Source organism: Heterocephalus glaber, unplaced genomic scaffold (assembly GCF_053883595.1).
Source record: "Heterocephalus glaber isolate CG9 unplaced genomic scaffold, H.glaber_assembly_v1.0 deba00001606, whole genome shotgun sequence".
In the NCBI taxonomy this organism is placed as follows: Eukaryota; Metazoa; Chordata; class Mammalia; order Rodentia; family Bathyergidae; genus Heterocephalus; species Heterocephalus glaber.
This window is the reverse complement of record NW_028258377.1, coordinates 38714274-38735844: the sequence shown is the minus strand read 5'-3', so window position 1 is coordinate 38735844 and position 21571 is coordinate 38714274. Positions and strand designations below refer to the sequence as shown.

Below are 21571 nucleotides of genomic sequence, written 5' to 3'. Positions count from 1 at the left end.
GCAAAAAAAAAAAAAGGTTTAACTTGCAGTGTCTTGTAGAAAAAGAAAATACAAAATTTTCTGTTCTCAAGCTTGACTGGACTTCTATACTCGACTGCATTAGACATCATATTTAGCTGTTGACATTGTCGTTTCTGTTGATAGGAATAACCCAGTGAATAAAAAGCCAGGTGGAGGAAACTACTAGAAAGAGGCTGAGGCTGGGAGTTGGGGACATCAGGTTCCTTCGGGACAGACTGCCGTCTCCTGAACTCCCCAGCCAGAGCTTTCCCCAGGGGACTCCAGCCTCACACATTGCTCCCAGGCTTACTGGTTGAAGTCTGTATGTGACAGAAGGCTACAGAGAGTAGGTTTCTCTAAAATATTCTTCTTTCTGTGTCAGATATTGAATACATAGAAATCCGCTCTGATGCTGATGAGAATGTATCAGCCTCTGATAAAAGGCGGAATTATAATTACCGAGTGGTGATGCTGAAAGGAGATACAGCCTTGGATATGCGAGGACGATGCAGTGCTGGACAAAAGGCAGGTATCTCACAAGGACAGACAGTGCCACAGGGACCCCAGGGCTGCCCTTGGGGGTGGGATGCTCCTTGTAGCACTCTTGATACCATGCCAGGTGAACTGGGTGTAGCCACCCGAGGGTGCCCTGCCCTCCTAATGCCAGCATTCCCTGGGGCTTTGAGCAAATGACCTGAAGCTTCCTGTAGGCCAGGCTAGTGTGGAACAAGGAGCTCAAGATTGTGTATTATTTCACAGACATCCTTGTCAGAGAAAGGCCACTGCTGCCTCAGTTGTAAGGCGTACCACTTAGGAAAAACATAGTTACAGCCAGGCATGGTGGCACAAGTCTGTAATGCCAGCAGTTGGGAAGTTGAAGCAGGATTGCTATGAGTTCAAGACCAACCTGGGCTACATAGAGAGGCCCTGTCTCAAAAAACCAAAAAAAAAGACCAGGCATGGTGGTGCATACCTGTAATCCCAGCACTCGGGAGGCGGATGCAGGAGGATTGCTGCGAGTTCGAGGCCAGACTAAACTACATAGACCCTGTCTCAAAAAAAAAAAAAAAAAAATGAACCCAATAACAACAAATCAAAAGGAACATAGTTACAACGATAATACAGCATTCTGTTTTCAGAGAAGTCAAAATGGGAGGGTATTTTTCTGTTAATCATAAGAGTATTAGTATTCTGTCAATCATAAGTTATTAGCAAACTAGATCCTATACCGAGCCAGATGAAGCATTGCAGAGTGAGAGTCCTTGGGAAAGTAGCCCCACGTAGGACTGAGTCCACTCCAGCACCCTAGCTCTGGGCCTGCAGACATCTAGGATGGGGTCTGCCATCAGTGGCCTTGGTCCTCACAGCGCCTGCAACCCCAGCACCACAGACAGGACGCACTTGCTGGGTCAGGCCGGCTGGCTCCACGTAAGGCTCCTAGAGGACAGCCTAGATAGGCCAGAGAGCATGGAGCAGTCAGAACGGGGACGGGAGTTAGGAAGAGAGGCCCTGCATCCTGAGGAACAAGCCTAAGACCTTCGTTACATACAGGTTCATAGCAAAGCAAATCTGAGCAGATTGTACAGGTTCATGAGCTTTCTTCTTTCAGATTAGATTATACTAGCTATAGACCCTAATTTCATAAAATCTGAAAATCTAGAGGAGGAGGTTCACATTATGAGTTACTTGTATAGTTTGCAACTTTTGCTTAAAGAGCACACCACACATGTCAGCCCAGACAGCTGATACCAATTTAAGGCATCTGCAGATTTCTATCTAAATCATAGAATGCAAAAGTGACAAATTTGTGATCTATAATCGGTATCTCTACTTGCTTTGTTGACTTTGTGTTAATTATAAAAGAGTATGAAGTGATCTCCCGATTTAATATAAAAAAGTAGATTTCCTATAGCTACTCTAGGTTGCTAGAATTAATTAGTAATAGTATCTTCGGCATTGGGAGAAAGAACAGACACATGGTTTGGTGGGAGTGGGCCTCCACCTTCCTACCCTGGCTTTTGCTGGGGCCTGAAGGCAGCCGAAGGCTCTACGTGCGAGTAGGTGGTAGTAGTGGGTGGTGGCAGTGGGGCTCAGAGGCAGGAAGGAAGTGCCTTTCTCACAAAGGGGCAGCAGTGCCCCGGCTTCTGCAATCTGCTGGCCTGCCCTTGGGCCTCAAAGAGAAGGTGTGTACTGTACTCTTCTTAAAATCCTCAACTCCTAAAGTCAGCAGGAAAGGGAGTTTATCGTTCACACAAAGTAGTTTATGCTTCTCAGCATAGTTTTACACTGTGAACCTGTGTCCCTTGTATGCTCAGATGCCTTCAGTTAGTTGAGTCTACAGGTTCTGGTATTAGGTTTCTCTTAACCATACCAGTGCCTGGTAGTTCCAGTGACTTGGACGTCCTGCATGTAAGCATAAATAAAACTACACTTCTATACACATCCTGATACTGTGACCCATAATTATTTTTTACCTCTGTCAAAATTATACACATTTCAGGGTGGACTAGAACACAACACCTGGTACATTTTCGGTATTGTAGAATATGGAGGTTTAAAAACAACTCTACCAAAAAAAGTTAGTTTCTGTGAGGCTTGGAGAAATACCATGTGTCTAAATATTCTAATGTCTCATTATCAGAAAATTATAAGGGTTAGGTCATTTTACCCCTTTATTAAAATTATTACAGCTAAATGATAATGCAGCTGTTCCAAGCCTGTGATCTCAGGTTTTGATACAGCTGATATGGTTGTATGTGTGTACATTCTGCATTTCATTCCATAGCAAGTGATGAGCTGAGAATGCAGCTGGCTTGCCTTCCAGGGGGGGCATTTAAGTCTGGTCATGGTGCTGGGCTCTGCCACACACCAGCAGTCCCCCTGCCATCAGTGGCCCGTGACACCCCCCACCTTCCCCTTCTGATGATACCATGGCAGGTCTGTGCCTCATGACTCACTCCTGGCTTCCTCCAGGTGTTGGCCTCCCTCATCATCCGCCTGGCACTGGCTGAAACATTCTGCCTGAACTGTGGCATCCTTGCTTTGGACGAGCCAACGACCAATCTTGACCGAGAAAACATTGAATCCCTTGCACATGCTCTGGTTGAGTAAGTGTCTCATATCTGGGGCATTCGTGATCTTTGTTTAAGAAACATCAAGAGAGTTCTGTGGTGTCACCCTCCTTAGACATTCCTTGTTGGGGAAACCAGGCTCTAGGCTTTGTTGAAATTCTTCAGGTGTTCTTGAAAAGGAACTAGATAGCGAACAGCGGCCCCGACACATCCTGCTCCCTAGTGTGTTCGTAGGGAAAGCCACAGTGAGGGCTCCAGGCCGTTTGGTTTTCCTGTGAACCCCGAACCGGTGTCAGCAGGCCCTACCCAGACATCTGTAGGTGGTGGTAGTGGGTTCAGGACGGTCTGCCCAGCTTTTCACGTGTCAGACAATCATGAGGAATGGCAGAGTCTTATTGAGAAGGCATACTGATGATTAAGTGGAATGTGGAGAGGATAAATTGCACATACTTGTTACCATGCCCGTCTATGTGGGGATGGGATCCAAGCTTGGGCAGCTCTTGCTTATGCACTGTGCTGGCAGAGGAACAGCACTCACCCTGAGGTAGGAAGAGGTTTCTGGCAGCCCTGTTCCAGACAGGCTTGCTAGCAGAGCGGGTGTTTCCTGTCTGCCAGCATGGGTTAGAAGAGGAGAACTGAGCAGCACAGGCTGGCTTTCTCCAGCCACCCCTCATAGTGCTGGGGACCAGCAAGGACGGGCTCCTCGTGCTCTGTAACCACAAGTGCATCCAGCTCCAGGCAAAGGATAAACAAGTGGTTGCTTAAGAGTCTTTTAGGTCTCACTCTTAGAGCTGGTTACCTCAGCATACAAATAACGAGCAAAAATGTCCCCAGTACACCCACTCAGGTCTCCTGTGTGTCACAGCAGTGATGCATCTAGTGACTAGTGGTGGCAGAATTCTAAGTAGACCCAGCTTTTAAGAAGGCAGTGTTATTCCCCTGTTGCCTATCTTTGTTATTTTTAAATTTTTCTTCCAGAGAAAACTAGCAATTTATGAAAAAAATCTAGTCGAAGAAGTCAGACTCCAAAGCCAAGCATCTGAGGCATCCCTAAAACACTTGAGTCCTCTTTCGTAGAACACATTGATCTGGGGAAACTAGCCCAAATTCTTGACATGGTTCTTACAGTCCCTAGGCCAGAGATAGAAGGCAGTACATTCCTACTGCTTAGACCGGAGATGGGACGTCATGGCCGGGCCGGAGACCCAGGCCACCCCAGGCACCCTGCTCCCCACTTCCTCCACAGCAGTCAGAGCCCTGACGTACACAGCACATCTGACAAGGTTTGTGCTATCTTCCAAAACGTACACTCTATAGTAATGAAGCCTTCTAAATACGTTTCAGGATAATAAAAAGTCGCTCACAGCAGCGTAACTTCCAGCTTCTGATAATCACTCACGATGAAGATTTTGTGGAGCTCCTGGGACGTTCTGAATATGTGGAAAAATTCTACAGAATTAAGAAGAACATCGATCAGTGTTCAGAGATTGTGAGATGCAGTGTTACCTCCCTGGGATCCTACGTTCATTAGCTCCTTGCTCCTAGTATCAGCTGAACCTACTGGTAATACATTGTTTAAAAGGAACCTTCTGTCAGGATGTTTGAGAGGTTCTAAGGTGATGGAAATTGTTTTACCTGAGATCTGACTGATCCCCTGTATCTCGTCCCCTGTGAGCAGCCTGCAGGACTCAGCAGCAGCACAGCTAGACCTGGCCCCTCTGCTTCCGAGTCCAGGAGTGTGTGGCTCTTCAGCAGAGGCTCCCTGCTCTAACCCCTGCTAAATAGTGTATCTGAATGCATTTCCTTGCATGTGGGTTTTTTTTTTTGGTACCGGGGATCAAACTCGGGTCCTTGCACTTGGGAGGCAGGCGGTGGAATCACTGAGCTAAATCCCCAGCCCCTTAAATTTGCAAAGAGGTGGTTTTTTTGGTACCGGGGATCGAACTCAGGTACTTCTGCTTGCAAGGCAAGCAACGGAACCACTAAGCTAAATCCCTGGCCCTCCTTGCATGTGTTTAAAGACCTGAGTTATCAGTGATCATTAATGTCTGGCCCCGATTTAACCTTATAAATCCCTGCAAGTGACCGCTCTGTCTTGGCTTTGGCTTTATCACCTAAAATCCGAAGTAGCTGAACGGGAGTCTCAAGGTTTGATGGGAATCTTAAATAATCATCTAATGAACCCTCACCATCTTTCCTCCCCACACATCTCTACTGGTCATCCCAACTCAAGGCTCAGAGTGGGGAAAGGAAATTGCCCACTCGAAGCCCTGTCCATCTTCTGTCTCCCGCGAATCGGCTCAGCCTCACCCTCAATTCCAGCTGCTCTACAAGGGCAGGTGCTGGTGTGGAAGCTGAGCCAGGCCCCCCTCGCAGTGCTCCAGTCGACCTGGAAGAGCAGGCCTCTCCTTTTCGCTCCAGACACCAATTCAGATGAAGCCCAGGCAACAATTTGCCCTGAAATTGTTGGCTAGCCTCTTGCACGCATTCTATACAAGGAACAATCAAGTCATCCACTTTTGAGTTCCACTGTGGAGTTTTGTCATTCAAAGTGAGTCACCCTGGCTCAGTTTCAGTGTCTAAACAGCTTCTCCCAGCTAGAGTCTGGAAGAGGATCATGCCCCTAGGGCGTAGGTATGTATGCAGGGCTCAATAGTGGCCTGCAGTGATACAGAGGTCCTCATTCCTGGACCTGTCAATGTTACTTTATACAGCAAAGGGGACTCTGAAGACGTGATAAAGCTGTGGATCTTGAGATACAAAGATTACCCTAGTGGGTCCTAAAGGTAATCATTAATACCCCCAATGACAGTGGTGGATGTTGGGGTGAGGAGTGGGTGCAGACTGGTGTGATCACATTGATGACAGAGGAAGGGGCCACAAGCCAAGGGATATGGGCAACCAGAAATGAAAAAGCTGAAGCAGCAATTTCCCCTCAGCCTGTAGGAGGAGCCAGCCCTGCTGACACCTAGATTTGAGCTCACTGATAACGATTTTGGACTTCAGGTCTCCAGCACATTAAGAAAATAAATTTGTGTTAAACTGCTGCATTTATGTTAATTTATTACAGCAGCACTAAGAAACATAGTATCCTTTGTGTCTAATCAGTTTCTCTGCATCTAAAATAGTACTAGTTATGCACTGTCCTTGAGAGCTGAGAAGGGTTGCTGACTCAGCTCATGCTGTGTTCAGCAGTTCACATGAAGAAGCCTGGTTGCAAATGGGGTTCCAGGGGCTGCCCCCAGGCCCATTTGGGGTGGGCCAAGTGTAGGACCACCACTCCAGCTACCTGGTCTTGTGTGCTCCAAGGCCACTCTCATGATAATGTCCAGTCATGCTAGTTAGCTTTGACAACCTAAAGTTACACTTCATTGGACTCACATAATCCTGACTACAAAGATACCATGAGGAACAAAGAGCAGACCATTCGCATTGAGGGCACAGGTCCCCGAAGAGCTACTCAAGTCTAGTCATATATTAAAGCAAATACAACAGGGAATGTGTGTTTATCCCAAGAATGCAAGAATGTTACAGAAAATGATAAATCATCTCCAACAATGAAGCCAGAGTCGGGGGGGGGTAAATTTAGATACCTAACAGTATTTCCTAAATATTAGTTGTCATCAACCCAGTCAATAACAAATTATTTTTCATTAAGTATTAAAATCAGGTACCTTCTATTAATGTTTCTGAAAGCTGTAGTTATTGCAATAAGGAATGACAAGGCCAGTACCAAATAAATACAGGTAGTGTAACAAAATTATGATGCGGGCTGGAGGGTTAGCTCAGTGGCACTAGTGCCTGCCTGGCAAGCACAAGGTCCTGAATTCGATCCCCGGTTCCACAAAAAAAAAAAAAAAAGTATGATTTATAAAGGAAAGGCTTCCCAGTTTCAGATCTCTCCCATGCCACCTACCACACACACAGATGCAGCTCGCTCCACAGCCCTTTTGAGAGAGAGCCCCTTCACTTGCAGAACCTTTACATTTGGGGGTTTGGAAGCAGGGTAGTGCCCTTCTTGCTCCTAGACTGGTCTCCATTAATACGCCTCCGGCACACCTGAAATGAACCTGCATCGCAGCATGGAAGAAGGAAACAGGCTGCCTGTGCTCAAGGCTCAGCACCACTGCCCACTGCCCGAGAGACCTGGAACAAATAAATGTCAGTGGTACCTTGGTTCAGGAATGCTTTTATTTGTAAACAGTTTGGTTCACAAGCAGAGCATATGGCAAAACTTTGTTTTGTTTGCAAACTCTGCATCAGGTGACAGATTACCATGGCCATCTTTCAAAATCATAGAACAAATTTTAAGTTCATGAGCTGAGGTACCACTGTAGTTACCTTCTTTCACTTGTGTCTCCGTATCTGTAACAGTGGGTAAAATGAACTTGTCCTATAGTATTGTTCCAAAGATTAAATAGCTTAATATTTATAAAATGCTTACAACTACTTGCCACATGGTAAACACCAAGCGTTTGTTCAAGAAGAACCTCTTATCTTCACTTTACTATTTCTTGTCGCAGTAAATTTAGTCCCCACCCCGGTCACTCCATGTAATCTTTGAAGATTTTAGCTGCCCATTCTCTGCCACTCTCTCCAAAGTAATTTCCTACTCACTGGTGATTTCAGTATCTGTGTGATGATCAAATGCAACTCCCTGCCCTGAGCTCCTTGAGCTCCGGTGAGAAGACGCTGATACCTGTGTTCTTGCTGTGAGTCCCTGTCCTTTGAATAACAGGCACTGCGACTCCTTAACGCCTGCCTTTCCCCATAATCCCTTAGCCTCTTGACACCACTCCCAGGAATTCTTTGATCCCTCCAAGATGTCAGACCATTGATTCTACCTTTCCCTCATGCCTTCACTTGCCCCAGCTTTAATTTTAGTGCATTATTGGATCATCTCCAGCTGCATTGTCTTTCTTCCATCCTCTCTACTGGCTACTCCCATCCCTGGGTGAGGCCACCGCTCCCCTCTCTGAAGGCCACTTCCTCTGCTGTGTCCTCGCTTCCCTGACCTCTTGCTGTTACTGTACTGCAGTGCTCAGATTGTCTGCCCTTTTATCTCATGACCTCATCCAGACTTGGAGCTTTCCAGTTACTCCCTTAGTTTGGGTTCTCCCAGAAAAGAGCCTGGAGCAGTGCTTCAAGTGAAAGCAGTCAATGGGAGGTTGGGGGAATTGTAAGAGAAAGAAGGTGACCAACTGGTAAGCCAGCTACCACGGTGGACAACTGCAGCTTAATCTCACAAGAGACTGCGATATTTGGTAAAATACACCCGTCAACATTATCTTGCCTGCGGGGCACAAGTATGGGCTATTCATACACCAACCTCCAGTTACTAAGGGACATTCCAGCCTGGTTGAGTTGCTGCCTGGCTGTGCCGGCAGAGGTGCCTCCCACAGTTTAAAAACAAGCCAAAGAAGCTTTTGGACAGGTACAGATAGTGGCATCGGCTGGTCAGTGCCAAAAGCATGGGCAGTTCCTAGGATACAGGCAAGGCATGAGACCTGCAACAAGCACCAGTATGCTGATGACAAACGCTTGTCTTCAGGCCAGATCCCTCCCAAGTCCCGACTCCCACCCAGCGACCTGTGGGCCGCTGGACATCCATATGCTCTTGAGTGACACCCAAAACAGGATGACCCAAAACAATCTTCCCCACCAAGCATGTCCCACAGGCTTTCAATTAATGGCAACTCAATCTAGCAACCACTTAAGCAAAAAAATATTGGCAATATCCTTGATTCGCCTGTTTACCACACCCCCAATCCATCAGTTAACACCGTGAGTTCAACTTTCAAAATGGTTCCAGAATCTGACCGTGCCTCACAAACAAGCCACACTGCTGAAGTCGGAGCTACTACCATCTCTACCCTAACTCCTCTCACTGACTTAGTCCTGCTCCCGCTGTCTGTTCTCAACACAGCAGCCAGAGAGCTTTTTAAAAGGTACATCAAGTAAACGTGGTTTTTCTCAGGGGTATGGGAAACAGCTCTGAAACTTATAATACAGGGGCTCATTGATATGCAGTGGAGTTGTCACACCAAACCCATTGTAAGCTGAACATCAAGGTCAAAAACATTGAATAGACTGAATCTACCAAATACCATAGCAACACGGTCCCTCAAATAGAGTGTCAGTTATTTTCCCTCAAGACCACGGGGCTGGCTGGGTCACTGCTTCTGCCCAGCATCACGGAACAGTGCCTCCTAGCACTAGTCTGGGAAACGTTCAGAATTTAAACCACAGTTTCTATTAAGTGCATGTTGCTTTCACACTGTCATAGTTCAAAATTAAACCACAATCATAAATGGATCTATGAAATACAATAAAGACAGTTTATTTCTCTAAAAATCTTTATTACAGTAAAAGACACAATGCCATTAATTCTCAAAATACTCTGCCTCGCTTTGAACCCACATCCCATCCCTCTTGCCACTTTCTGAGGTAGGTCTGGAAGCACTCCTTCATGGGTGTTTTAAGTTGCACTGTTGTGGCTACTTTGATTGTTGTGGCCACTCATGAATTGAAACATTTACCTTCCATGGTCCTTTTTTCTCTGGGGAGCAGCCAGAAGTTGCGCAGTGCCAGATCAATTGAGTGAGGTAGATGAAGACACATCATGTTTTGGTTTGTTGGGTTTTGGGGGGGTTTTTTTGGTACCAGGGACCAAACTCGGGTCCTTGGGCTTGCACAGCAGGCGGCAAAACCACTGAGCTAAATCCCCAGCCCCACATCATGTTTTTATGAGCTGTCTTTCCATTGAATGATACTTAGCAGCAGCATTTATCATATTTTTATCATGCCTTATAAAGGTATGAAAGAGGACATCCAGAACTGCTTTACAAAGGGATGAGAATGGTGAGCTAAGTGTATTTGAAGTGAGGGGAAGATTTTGAGGAGAGTTGATGGCAGTGTATCTCTTATTGTAATGTTTTTAAAACTTAAACATTCACTGTATTTTGATCACTCTTGTATACACTAAAATACATAAATATATTGTAGATCATGAGAAATAAGTTTTCTAAGTAGACCTATAACAAGGTATTAAATAGTAATTAAAAAACAAAACACAAAATTCCTACAAAGCAAACCCCAGGCCCAGTGGTATGTATCAGATACTTAATAATATCAACACTTTTCAGACGCCTCCAGAAATAGAAAAGGAGGGAATACTACCCAACTCCTTCTGCAAGGTCAACATTACACTGATAACACCAGACATGATACCACAGGAAAGGAAACCATAGAGCAAATATCTCATGAAAATAGATGCTAGCAAAATAATACCAAACCTAGTCCACCAATACATAAAGTACAGATCACAATAGAAAATGTTGGTAACCTGGGCTGGATCAAAATTTAAAACTTCTGTGCATCAAAGGACCCAAAGTAAGGCAGTTGCAGAAAGGAGGAAAATAATTTGCAGATCATAGTGTATCCAATGAGGAGTCAATATGCAGAATATGTAAAGAACTCTTACAATCCAAGAATATTTTAAAATTTATTTGGGCAGTGTGTTTCAATAAGCATATCATCAAAGAAGATACACAGATGACCAAAAGCAGGAGAGGATGCTCAGCATCAGTAACCACCATAGAAATGCAAATCAACCACAATGAAATATCACCTCGCACCCATTAGAATATCACCAAAAAGAGAAAAAAAGGAAGTAGGGAGGAAAGAGAGGGAAAGAAAAGGAGAAAGAAGTGTTGGTGAGGGTATGGAGAACTGGAATCTTCATGTACTGTTAGTAGAATGTAAAATGGTGTCACTGCTGTGTGGTTCCTCAAAAATGTAGGACGTTTCTGATATAATTCCTTATAATAAAATTACTACAGGAGGGGCCAGGATTTAGCTCAGTGGTTCTGGCACCTGCCATGCAAATGCAAGGTCCAGAGTTCGATCCCAGGTACCAAAAAAAAAAAAAAAAACACAAAAATTACTACAGGAATCATCAATTCCATTCTGGGTGTGTATCTAAAAAGAATTTTAGAAACAACATAAAGACAGGGGTTTCAGTTCAAAAGAATTAAAACCAGGGTCTGGAAGATAAACATGCACACCCTTACTGTCAGCGTTATTCACAGTAGCCAAGAGACAGAAGCAGCCCAGTATCTATAGATAGATGAGTGGATAAAATGTAGCATTCATGCAATGGAATATTACCCTTAAAAACGGAAGGAAATTGTAACATACTACAATGTGGAGGAACCATGAGGATATTAAGCTATGAAATAAGCTTAATAATAGTAAAGGACAAATATTGTATGATCTCATGTATATGAAGAAGCCAGAGTAGCCAAATTCATAGAGACCAAAGTAAAAAGCTATTCACGAGGGGCTGGGGATGAGGTGTTTGTTTCTTTTTTGTGTGTGTGTACTGGGAATCAAACTCGGGACCTTGTGCTTGTGAGGCAGGTGGCCGAACCACTGAGCTAAATCCCTGGCCCTAGTGGGTGAGGATTTTTAATGGCACAGTTTCTGTTTTGCAAGATGAAGAGCTCTGGAGATTAGTTGCACAACAACATGAGTGTACTTAATCATGACCTGTACCCTTAAATGATGTAAGATGGTAAATTTTATGTGTATTTTACCACAATTTAAATAAAAATTTTAAATGAAATACATAGACATTGAAATATAGCTATGTACCTGTGTGTAGGTTAGTATGTGTACATGGATTACTATGTCCACTGAGAGGGCTGAAATGGGAAGTCATCCTGGTAATAAGGAGCACATTTTCTGCCCTGATCTTGATTTTAAAATACCCTCTTTAAGGAAGCCCATCTCCCTGGAGAAGTAGGCGATTCTAGGGTGCAGGCAAGGAAAATATAAAAAGAGCCTAAACACCTTGTACCGGAAACTAAGAAAAACAAATTTTTAAAAGAGGGTTTGTTAGGGCCAGGGATTTAGCTCAGTGGTTCCGTCACCTGCCTCGCGAGCCCAAGGACTCGAGTTCGATCCCCAGTACCAAAAAATAAATAAATAAATAAGAGGGTTTGTTGGGCCGGGGATTTAGCTCAGTGGCACCACGCCTGCCTTGCAAGTGCAAGGTCCTGCATTTGATCACCGGTACAAAAACAAAACCCCACCAAAAACCACAGAACCTAACCTGAAATAACTCCTAATGACCAAGGTGGAACAATTTTAGAAACAATATACAGTTGTCTTAGTTACTTTTCTCATTGCTGAAACAAAATATCTGACACCCAAAATTAAAGGAGGAAAGGTTTATTTGGCTCAGTTTGTAGAGGTTTCAGTTACAAGGCAGGGATGGCAGAGGAGAAGCAGTTCATGGCAGGCAGAAGCCAGCAAAGCAGCAAGTGATAAGCAACAAACAGCAGGCATTGACCTCTTTTCTGTCCCTTATATCCTATCCTGGCTATCAACTCTTAGGGCGGATAGCACTCACACAAAGGGTGGGGCTGCCTTAATCCTAGCATTGTACCATGAATCAATCCCAGCAGCACATCCTTAATCCCAGCATCACACGCCCTAGATCCAGCCACCTCCAAAAAGCCCCACCTATGACTGCATAAGGTGGGGGGAGATCTGGATACAAGCCATTAACAACAGTACTGGATTATAACTCGTAGAGGAACACACATATCTATGAACACATGGGGATATGAATGAGCACTTAACCAGATAAAATGGACAAAGACAACCTTTATAGAACTGCAAGTAACAAATATGGGAGAGAAAGAAAAAATTACCATTAATCAAATACCACAACAAAAACTGATTCTGATGAGAGTTACTGGTGGGAACTAATATTGGATACAAATTTGAGGACAAGCAATTTTATGTAGTCTCAAACTATTGCCTCCAATATAGTCATTAACTGAAAAGGGAAAAGCAATAACGTGGTAGTGGAGAAAACTGGCAGAAATTGTTCTAAGCCAGTGGTCAGGGTCAACATGGGTAATATGCTGACATGAGGACTCCTGGGACAGGGCGCACCCAGAAAGGCACAACTGCATTACCTTGTTAAAAGTATGCAACCTCAGTCCCATTACAAGAATGCCAGATAGAGACAAACCAGGGAACGTTTGACAGTGTAACTGGTTGAAAGTTCCAGGGTTATGAGTGACAAGAAAAGATCGAGGGACAGCTACAGACTGCAGGAGGCCAAGGAGAATCAACAACTAAATGCAATGTGAGATCAGGGTTGGATCTTGAAACCAAAAAAGGATTTTGGTAACAGAAGTGACACTGGAATGAGATGTGTAGTTTCCTTAGTAATAAATAAATGTGAGGGCCCTGAAGAACTGCAGAGGCAGCAGTTTCTTGCCCTAATCGGTGCTAATAAACATGTTGACAAATCAATGTTAATAAATTAATGTTAATATATCAATGTTAATTTTTCTATTTTTTGATTATGGCACTATGATTATATAAGGCATCAACTGGGAGAATGTGGGTAAGGATATGGAAACTATTTTGGCAACTTTTCTATAAATTCAAAATAAGTTTGTTTGGGTTTTTTTTGGGTACCAGGGATTGAACCCGGGTCCTTAGGTTTCGAGGCAGGCAGTGGAACCACTGAGCTAAATCCCCGGCCCTAGGGAAGTGCTTTACCACTGAGCTACATCTACAGCCTTTTTTCTTTTTCTTTGGAACTTTTGAGACAGTCTTGCTGAGTCACCCAGATGGAACTCAAACTTGTGATCCTCCTGCCTCAGCCCCCGAAGTAGCTGGGAAGGGGCTGGGGATTTAGCTCAGTGGTTCTGCCGCCTGCTTTGCAAGCATAAGGTCCCAAGTTCGATCGCCGGTACCAAAAAAAAAGAAAAAAAAAACCAAATAGCTGGGAACACAAGTGTGTGCCATCACATCCAGCATACTCTTCCCTATTGCACGTCTCACACCTGACCTACCACAGCTTCACTCATTCATTTCTCCAGGTAAATTACCTGTCTCCACCCACTGATAGTTCTCCAAGGCAAGGACGGTGTGTTATTGGCTAGTGACTGGCACATAGCAAGTACTCAATAAACACGTAATACAGAAACGGACTTGTAACTATGTGGGAATTCCTTGTAGTTACAGTGGACCCTTGACAGGGACTTGATCAGTTCCTGAGGGCTGGTTATAACTCAAGGTGGTTAAAAGTCAATACAGCTGAGAGCCGGATGTTTACCTGGCTACAAGGTATAGATAACAAGAGGCAGATGAATCTTCCATTAACCTAATTAACCCAAGTTGTTCGTATGTCAGGCCAGTTGTAACTTGAGGGGCCAATGTATTTAAAATGTTTAAAATCCAATGCATACCAGACTAAATTTTATAAAGGCAAAGAGTCCAGGTTTATTTACTTATCCTATACCATCCATCCAGTAGAATGACAGCTATCAAAATATTACGGATTGTCTCGATGTTGGAATTACGAGGTCTTTTTGTTTCTTTGTATATCTGCATGTTACACAAAAACACTTTTGCTTATCTTTTCAAAAATTCAGAACATTGATATTAGAGAGCACTCTTCCTATATTTTAAATGAAAAAAAAAGAAATTTACGCATTGCATTGTTCCATTTTTTAACAAACATAAATGCATAGCGAAAAGACTGAGAGCAGCTCCTGGGTGCAGGATTAACGTTTGCTCATTTCGTGTCTCCACATTAAAACTACAAATTCATTTATAGCTAAGTGGATGCACATTGAGGCCATACTCTTAAGTGAAATAAATAGGACACACACGTGTAAATACCGAATAGTTTCTCTGGTGTGAGAAACTGAAAGTGTAAATAAGGACTAAATGTATAATAGGTCATGTGAAATAGGAAGAAAAGGGGCAAAGGGGAAGGAAGTGGGAGGGCTAGGGGAAAGGATAGAAGGGAATGGGATTAATATGAGAAAATGGGAAAATAGGAACAAAATCTTTGTAAATAGGGAGGAATGGAGGGGTTGAAGGGAGGGCTGGGCAAGGGTGAAAAATAAGAACCAAGAGAGACTATGTAAAGGTACAAATTTCCAATGATGAATGTCATTATATTGTATACCTAAAATGTACCAATGATTAGAATGAATAATCGATAATGTAAAATAGGAAGAAAAGGTCCAAAGGGGTAGGGGTAGTGGGAGGGGCAGGGGAAAGGAAAGAAGGGAAAGGAAAAATGCTGAGAAATGGAAAAAACGGAAATAAAGTCTTTGTAAATAGGGAAGGGTGGAGGGGGTGAAGGGAGGGCTAGGAATGGGGAAAAAATAAGAACCAAGATGCATTATGTAAAGGTACAATTCCCAATGAGAAATGTAATTGTGTTGCATACCTAAAATGTACCAATAAAAGAATTAAAAAAAAAAAATCCCAACAAAGGCCACAGAGCGCGCGCACACTCCTGCCCGACAGCCCGGTAGAGTGCAGTGAGGGGGTTTTCAGCCGCCCGGCAGCCCCGAGGGGTCGCCCTCAGCGTGCACTGGCGAGGTGCAGGCCCGACCCAGGGGAGCAGGGCTCGGGCGCGGGGGACTCGCAGAATGCGGTTAACCGCGCCGAACAGCGCAGTCCGGTCCGTGCGGACCCCGGCCCGGTGTCCTCGCCGGGGCCCGCGGCCTGGCGCCTCTCGGGCGGGCGCGGCCCTGTCGCCCCCGGCCACCTCCGGCGCTTTATCGGGCCATCGCTTACATAAGGCCGCGGCCCTATCTCCGCGGGCATCGCCGCCCCGGCTCCGGCCGGGCCGAGGCCTGACTCACCCGGCTTGGCGCGGGGCTTTCCCGCGCCTTCCTCCTGGCGAGGCCGTGGGAGACGCAGGAGGAAGCTGAGGCGCACAGAGGGCGCTCGGGCAGCGGCCTCGAGGGCTGCAGCGGCCTCAGGTGCGGGCCTGAGGCGGCTGGCTCGGGTTGCTGGGAGGAGCCGCCTGGGGGCCTCTGCCGGCCAAGGGTCCCCAGGTGAGGACGGGCGCACTGCAGTGGCCCGACGCCGAGCAGCCGGTGTGGGGCGCGGGTCCTCGGGCCTGCCCAGGGCGGGGAAGTGGGTAAGGGAGCGGTCGTGACATCAGCCTCAATAGGCAAATGCTGTGGCCTCGGTGTGGGGCTTTCTCACTTCTTCCAAGAAGGCTACGTGCGGGCATCCTACGGGCGGGCTGCCCGCAGGAGGGACCCCGAGCCTCCTGCTCCCACAGCCGGTGCAGGGATGGAGGGACCCCAGCGTCCAGGCTGCCCGAGCCGTTCCCTTCAAAGCAACTAAAAATCAAGGATCCCAGGAGAACCTCGAATCTGGCTGGACCTTGCCTGAAGAGAGTCAGGGCTTTCATATTTCTTCCCACAGTGGCCAAGAAGGAATTGGTGGGTGGGAGATGTGAGCTTTACTCTCTGCTTTTGTCCTGCTTGAACTTTTTATCCAAAGCAAGCATTATTTGGTACTTTAAGAGACTTACTCCTTGAAAAGATGAAATTCCCGCATTCCTGGCTGGTAGACGGACGTGTGCGGCTGAGGACGTCTGCTCTTCCCACGGGGCGTGGGAGCGTGACGTTAGATCACATGTCGAGGTGCACGTAGAGCGGTCACCGGGCAAAATGCCAGACGGCAAGCTCCCACTGCCCACGCCAGGCTGCCCCCAGGACCCTCCCCCCAGCCCCTGGAATTGGGCCATTGAGATCCTGGAAACTATCAGGGGCGGTCAGTCCTTCAATCTACCTAAAAAGGGGGGTACCCTGGGTTAAGAAAGACCATAGAGACTCCCATAATTTCATAGCACGTAGGGGCTGGGAGCTCAGTGCCTCAGGGTAGGCAAAAACAAGACACTGAGCTCACCACTACTTATTGGGTGCACACAATCCCTGGAGGGAGCATCAGCTGGTGATGAGGGCTAAAGAGAGCATTGTTACAATAGTAGGCGGGACAAGAGAGCAGGCCAATAAGGAATCCGTCCCTCCCCCAGGTGAAACTTTTATTATTATTATTATTATTATTATTATTATTACTACTACTACTCGGCTCTCAAAGAACCAGAATGTCTTCATCATCACGGCATAACAGGACCACTGAGGCCTCAGCTGTGACCAGAGGCAAAATGGAGTTGTTTCTGAGTGCCAAACCTGACTGCACGGCAAGAAGACCAGGCCTCAAACAGCCCCAACAACAATTTAATTATGAAATGATTTTCCCCTAAAATTATGTAGAATTCTCTCGAGAGATCTCCCTTTCTTTTTATCGGCTTGTAGAAGTTGAATCATTGTGACCTGTGGTTCCACCGTCTCCGGACGTCATTTGATCTGGGCCCCTCTGCCACAGACTAAGATGAGAGCAAGGAGATACAATCCAATTACTATTAGCACAGCAACATAAGGCCAGAAATGAGCCTTGAGATAAATAACGGGACTAAGCTAATCAAGTATATCAGAATTTTTCCCAGTTTTGAATCTGGCCATCAAAATTAGCAGTCTGTTGGGACACAGAGAAAACTTTTTTTTTGCAAAACCAGGGATTGAACTCAGGACCTTGCACTTGCCAGGCAGGCACGGTGCCACTGAGCTAAATCCCCAGCCCCTCAGAAAACTTTTTTTCTAGATCCATAGTTTTGTGCATTGCTCTTTGTATATGCTTGTTAACATGTTCCCATGGGTGGCTACACAGTTACAAGGTAAAGGAGCAATGCAAAATCAAGTATTATTAAAATGACATTTGAGGCCTTGTTGTAGCTATAATCTTTCAATGTCATCCCCCATCCAGAGAACAGTAATTTCAAGCACACTTACTTGGGACTGCATCTCAGCGTCTATCGAATGCTGTGTTTTCCAGGCCTCATCAGCAGTCATGATCCAATTATCTATGAAATGAGCTGTTTGAACGGAGTGGGCCAAGGCCACAGAGGAAACAGCTGCACCTGAAATCAATAATACCAAAGAGACTCTGCCAGCAACCATCAGTCCCAGCATTTTCTTTATTCTGTGTACAAGACAATCAAGCAGGACTTTTAAGAAATGAGCAGTAGGTGTACATGACCATGGTTCAGTTAGATCAACAGGAACCCATACTCCTGGCATACACTCTAGAATCATTAGAGTCTTATTTTGTACAGATCCGAAGGGAATACGATGACTCAAGGTGCATTTTTGACAGGTAAAAGTATTAATAGTCCATGGTATAGTCCCATACATGAAAACATACATTACAGATATACGTGGAAGCTCAAACAGGCCAAGAATACTCTGTGAACAGCATAATATTGCCAGAGTCTGATTTTAGAGAATTCCCAGTCCATCAGCTTCCTTCAGTATAGGGAAGAGCCAATTTCCATGTTTTTTGGACAAGCCCAAATTTTCCATAATGTAAAAACTGGGAAGAAGGTATATTAAAAGCTTCTTCTATCCAACTTATTTCCTTACTAGGGACAGAGTTTTTAGTCACGTTATCAAGGTTAGTCCAATTTAATTTATACCAGTCTGTATGATTGTCCTGTCTTCCCATAAAATTTCCCCATGGTCCTCATTATGAATTATGAATTATGAATAAATTCATACGGTCCCAATTTTCCATATCTTCCTGATCAACCCCTACATATATTCCACGATGGAGGTGCATTTTTATGAAATCCATTCCATGTAATATGGACCTAATAAATCGGATATTTGGGTAGAAAGGACTCTATTTGTTCTCCAGCCACATGAATGGACCGCAGAGTTAACATCACAAAGTTTTCAGGGGAATGGACCAACCAGGTCTTTGAGATGAGACTATTCCTGTAATAATGAGGCCTAGCAACCTTTTAGTCCCGTGGATTAGAGCAAGTAACAAATAAGATGTAGGGGAGTAGGCTCGGGTCTCAGAGTCACTGGTATTCAACTCTAGGCACTCTGCCCATACCCAGTAGTGCCTGATCAGACACTATTGTCCGGTTTTTACACAGTGACTGAGTCCACAGTTATTATAATCAAAGGAGTTTTCTTTCTAGGTTACTGTACCATAAAGAAAACAGGGATTATAGATACAAATACCAGTTTGAACATTTTGGTATAACTTTAAACATAGAATTTTTCTTTTCTGTGTTGAGGTCGAATCTACCAGTCCATACTTTACCCTGGACGGAAGACAACCCAAGCTTCCTGGATGGCAGCCATAGCTAGCATTTCTCCATTCTGTTAAAACACAAGCGTACCTTTCCCCACGTTATTAATTGTATTGAGCCACTTTACCTTTTAGTTAGGACATCCTTTTACAATACTTGTGTCTAGGGTGTGGCTGTAGATTTGTCCTTGTGCCAGTGGAGTTCTGATGGAGTACGTTTACTTTCCACAAGTGGATTTAAAGATTTTTAAATGAAAGTCAGGATCTAATTGTGCTTCTGGAGGTAGCTGTGCAACCTTTCTGTTTCAGAAGTCGTGCTTTAAATTTGACAATTGATATCGCTTCTCAGCCTTTTGGCTAAGATCAAGTGTAAATTTGACAACTGTCTCTGGGGTTTATATGGAATAAAAGTCTAATGTTTCAGTCTTTAAAATGATATATTTGGGGGCCGGGGATTTAGCTCAGTAGTTTCGCCGCCTGCTGCACAAGGATCTGAGTTCAATCTACGGTACCAAAAAATATAAATAAATAAATAAAATGATATATTTGGGATAAAAGAGCTGTATATATCTGTTTAGTACCACCAGCAAGCAAATTGATTTTAATCTTGTAAGTTATTTGGGTCTGTGCGTGGCTGCTGGCACTTTCGGAGCTTCTAACTTTTAGCCTGGGCGGCCCGTGAGCCCCCAGCTTGGGCTCCAAGGGCCCGCTGCTGGGAGCCCAGCAGACTCATTATTTTTCAGATAAGAATTAGTGGAAGTTCCAAAGATGTTAGAGTTCGTACCTTGGCTTGCAGAGGTGCAGAGGCCCATTTCCTGGGTTACATTGGCCGTATTCCCCTGCCTGTTTCTCGCTTGGTCTTCTGCAAGCTCCTACAAAATTAATTGTACATTAAAATGGAAGTACTGACTAGGGGACAAACAAGAAGGAGCAAGATGTCTAGCATCACGTGGGGTTAGATGGTAAGTCCCCAGCACAGAATCCCACACACCCAAAGTAAATGGTCCCTGAGTTCCATTATTAATGCTTTGTTTTAATTCCTTAAGCAGTTCAAAGTCAAACACCTAGTGTTCAGGAATAAACTGATTTTGGTTGTTTGGACTGGCCTTGTTCCTGAAAGAACGTCCCTCTGCATAGCTGCTTCCTTAACTAGCTGTTGATATTTAGACATACGAAAGCACAGAGCGTTTCTTCTTTAAGAAGCCTCGTGGTGCGGGCCAAGGCATCTCTTCATAACCCTAATCCAATTCTGGGTGTTCCCCAGGAGCTGGAGGAGGTCAGGTGACTTTTCCTCCTTAGTACATTTCTCCTCCTCATCCTGACGGAGGATAGGAGCCTTGGGCGGGGTAGAGTTTAAAGGACCCAAAACTGATTTTACTAGGCCCCAAGCTGAAAAGGTCTTAGGAGACATAGGCTCTCCCCTGCTGTGACCTCTTTTTAAATTTTCACCAGTCCTATCCCAATCCCACCTACGGGAATTTAACAATCTCACACACCATTTTAGTTAAGGTACCAGACTAACTTGCGCTCCGACCTGTTAAGCAGCACTCAAGAATTGGATGTAATTTTGCTGCTGTATAGACTGATTCTTCCCCGTTATCCAAGCTACGGAAACTTTCCATGACTCCAAGTGCTTTACCTTTTACTTTCTCTTTGGACACCTTCCGAACGACACGTCCTGACGTGGAATCTTCCCTCACAGGCTCGTGGGCACCAAATACTGGAGGATGAACAATCCTCCCATCTGCCTAAAAAGGGGGGTACCCTGGGCTAAAGAAAGACCATAGAGACTCGCATAATTTCATAGCACGTAGGGGGCCGGGAGGTCAGTGCCTCAGAGGGGGCAAAGACAAGACACTGAGCTCACCACTACTTATTTGGTGCACAGAGTCGCTGGAGGGAGCGTCAGATGGTTTAGGACTCAAAGGGTGGCGGTAAACCTATGTGGATGAGGGCAGTAAGAAGAGCATTGTTACAATCGTAGGTGGGACGAGAGAGCAGGCTAATAAGGAATCTGTCCTTCCCCCAGATGAAATCTTCTTTATTTTTTTTTATTACTACTCGGTTTTCGAAGAACCGGGATGTCTTCATCATCACAACGTAACGGGACCATTGAGGCCTCAGCTGTGACCAGAGCCAAAACGGAGTTATGTTTCCGAGTGCCAAACCTGACTGGAGGGCAAGAAGACCAGGCCTCAGACAGCCCCAACGACAATTCGATTATGAAATGATTTTTCCCCAAAATTATGTAGAATGCTCTCCACAGGAAACTGCCCTAGACCTTCCACAAGAAATCAAGCTCCTTCCTTTACATGATGCTGGATTTTCCACAAACTGAGATCAAGATGAGTAAAGATGTGGTTTGTAGATAGTGCCCAGCACAGCCGAGACCAGAGTTTGAGGCGTCACCTCTCGGGCCTATAAAAGTTGCCACCAGAGGCCCAGGCCATAGGCTGCTCTGCCGGGGCCGGTTCACGACGCGTCTGCGCCTCTGC

The 21571-nt window shown here is 45.1% G+C and overlaps 1 protein-coding gene and 1 long non-coding RNA gene across 5 annotated transcripts in view; one reads left to right on the top strand and one right to left on the bottom strand.

The window, feature by feature from the left end:
* Nucleotides 1–14626, top strand: part of Rad50 (RAD50 double strand break repair protein) — a 138690-nt gene extending 124064 nt beyond the window's left edge. For all 3 annotated transcript variants that reach the window (XM_087194551.1, XM_087194550.1, XM_004836612.3), the window contains 3 exons: nucleotides 383–525; nucleotides 2974–3107; nucleotides 4416–14626. In XM_087194551.1, coding sequence (XP_087050677.1) covers nucleotides 383–525; nucleotides 2974–3107; nucleotides 4416–4602 — 464 coding nt within the window. In that variant the 3' untranslated portion in view covers nucleotides 4603–14626. The remainder of the gene's footprint in view (nucleotides 1–382; nucleotides 526–2973; nucleotides 3108–4415) is intronic.
* A 511-nt stretch (nucleotides 14627–15137) lies between these two features.
* Nucleotides 15138–21516, bottom strand: LOC110345560 (uncharacterized). Of its 2 annotated transcripts, XR_002388963.2 has the most exons (4): nucleotides 20716–21516; nucleotides 19861–19948; nucleotides 17768–17895; nucleotides 15138–17304 (listed from the first exon to the last, which is right to left on the bottom strand). It is a non-coding gene; the product is annotated as an uncharacterized LOC110345560 (long non-coding RNA). The 2 variants fall into 2 exon arrangements; XR_015444666.1 differs by having other exon boundaries at nucleotides 17768–19948.
* Between the last annotated feature and the right edge of the window lie 55 nt (nucleotides 21517–21571).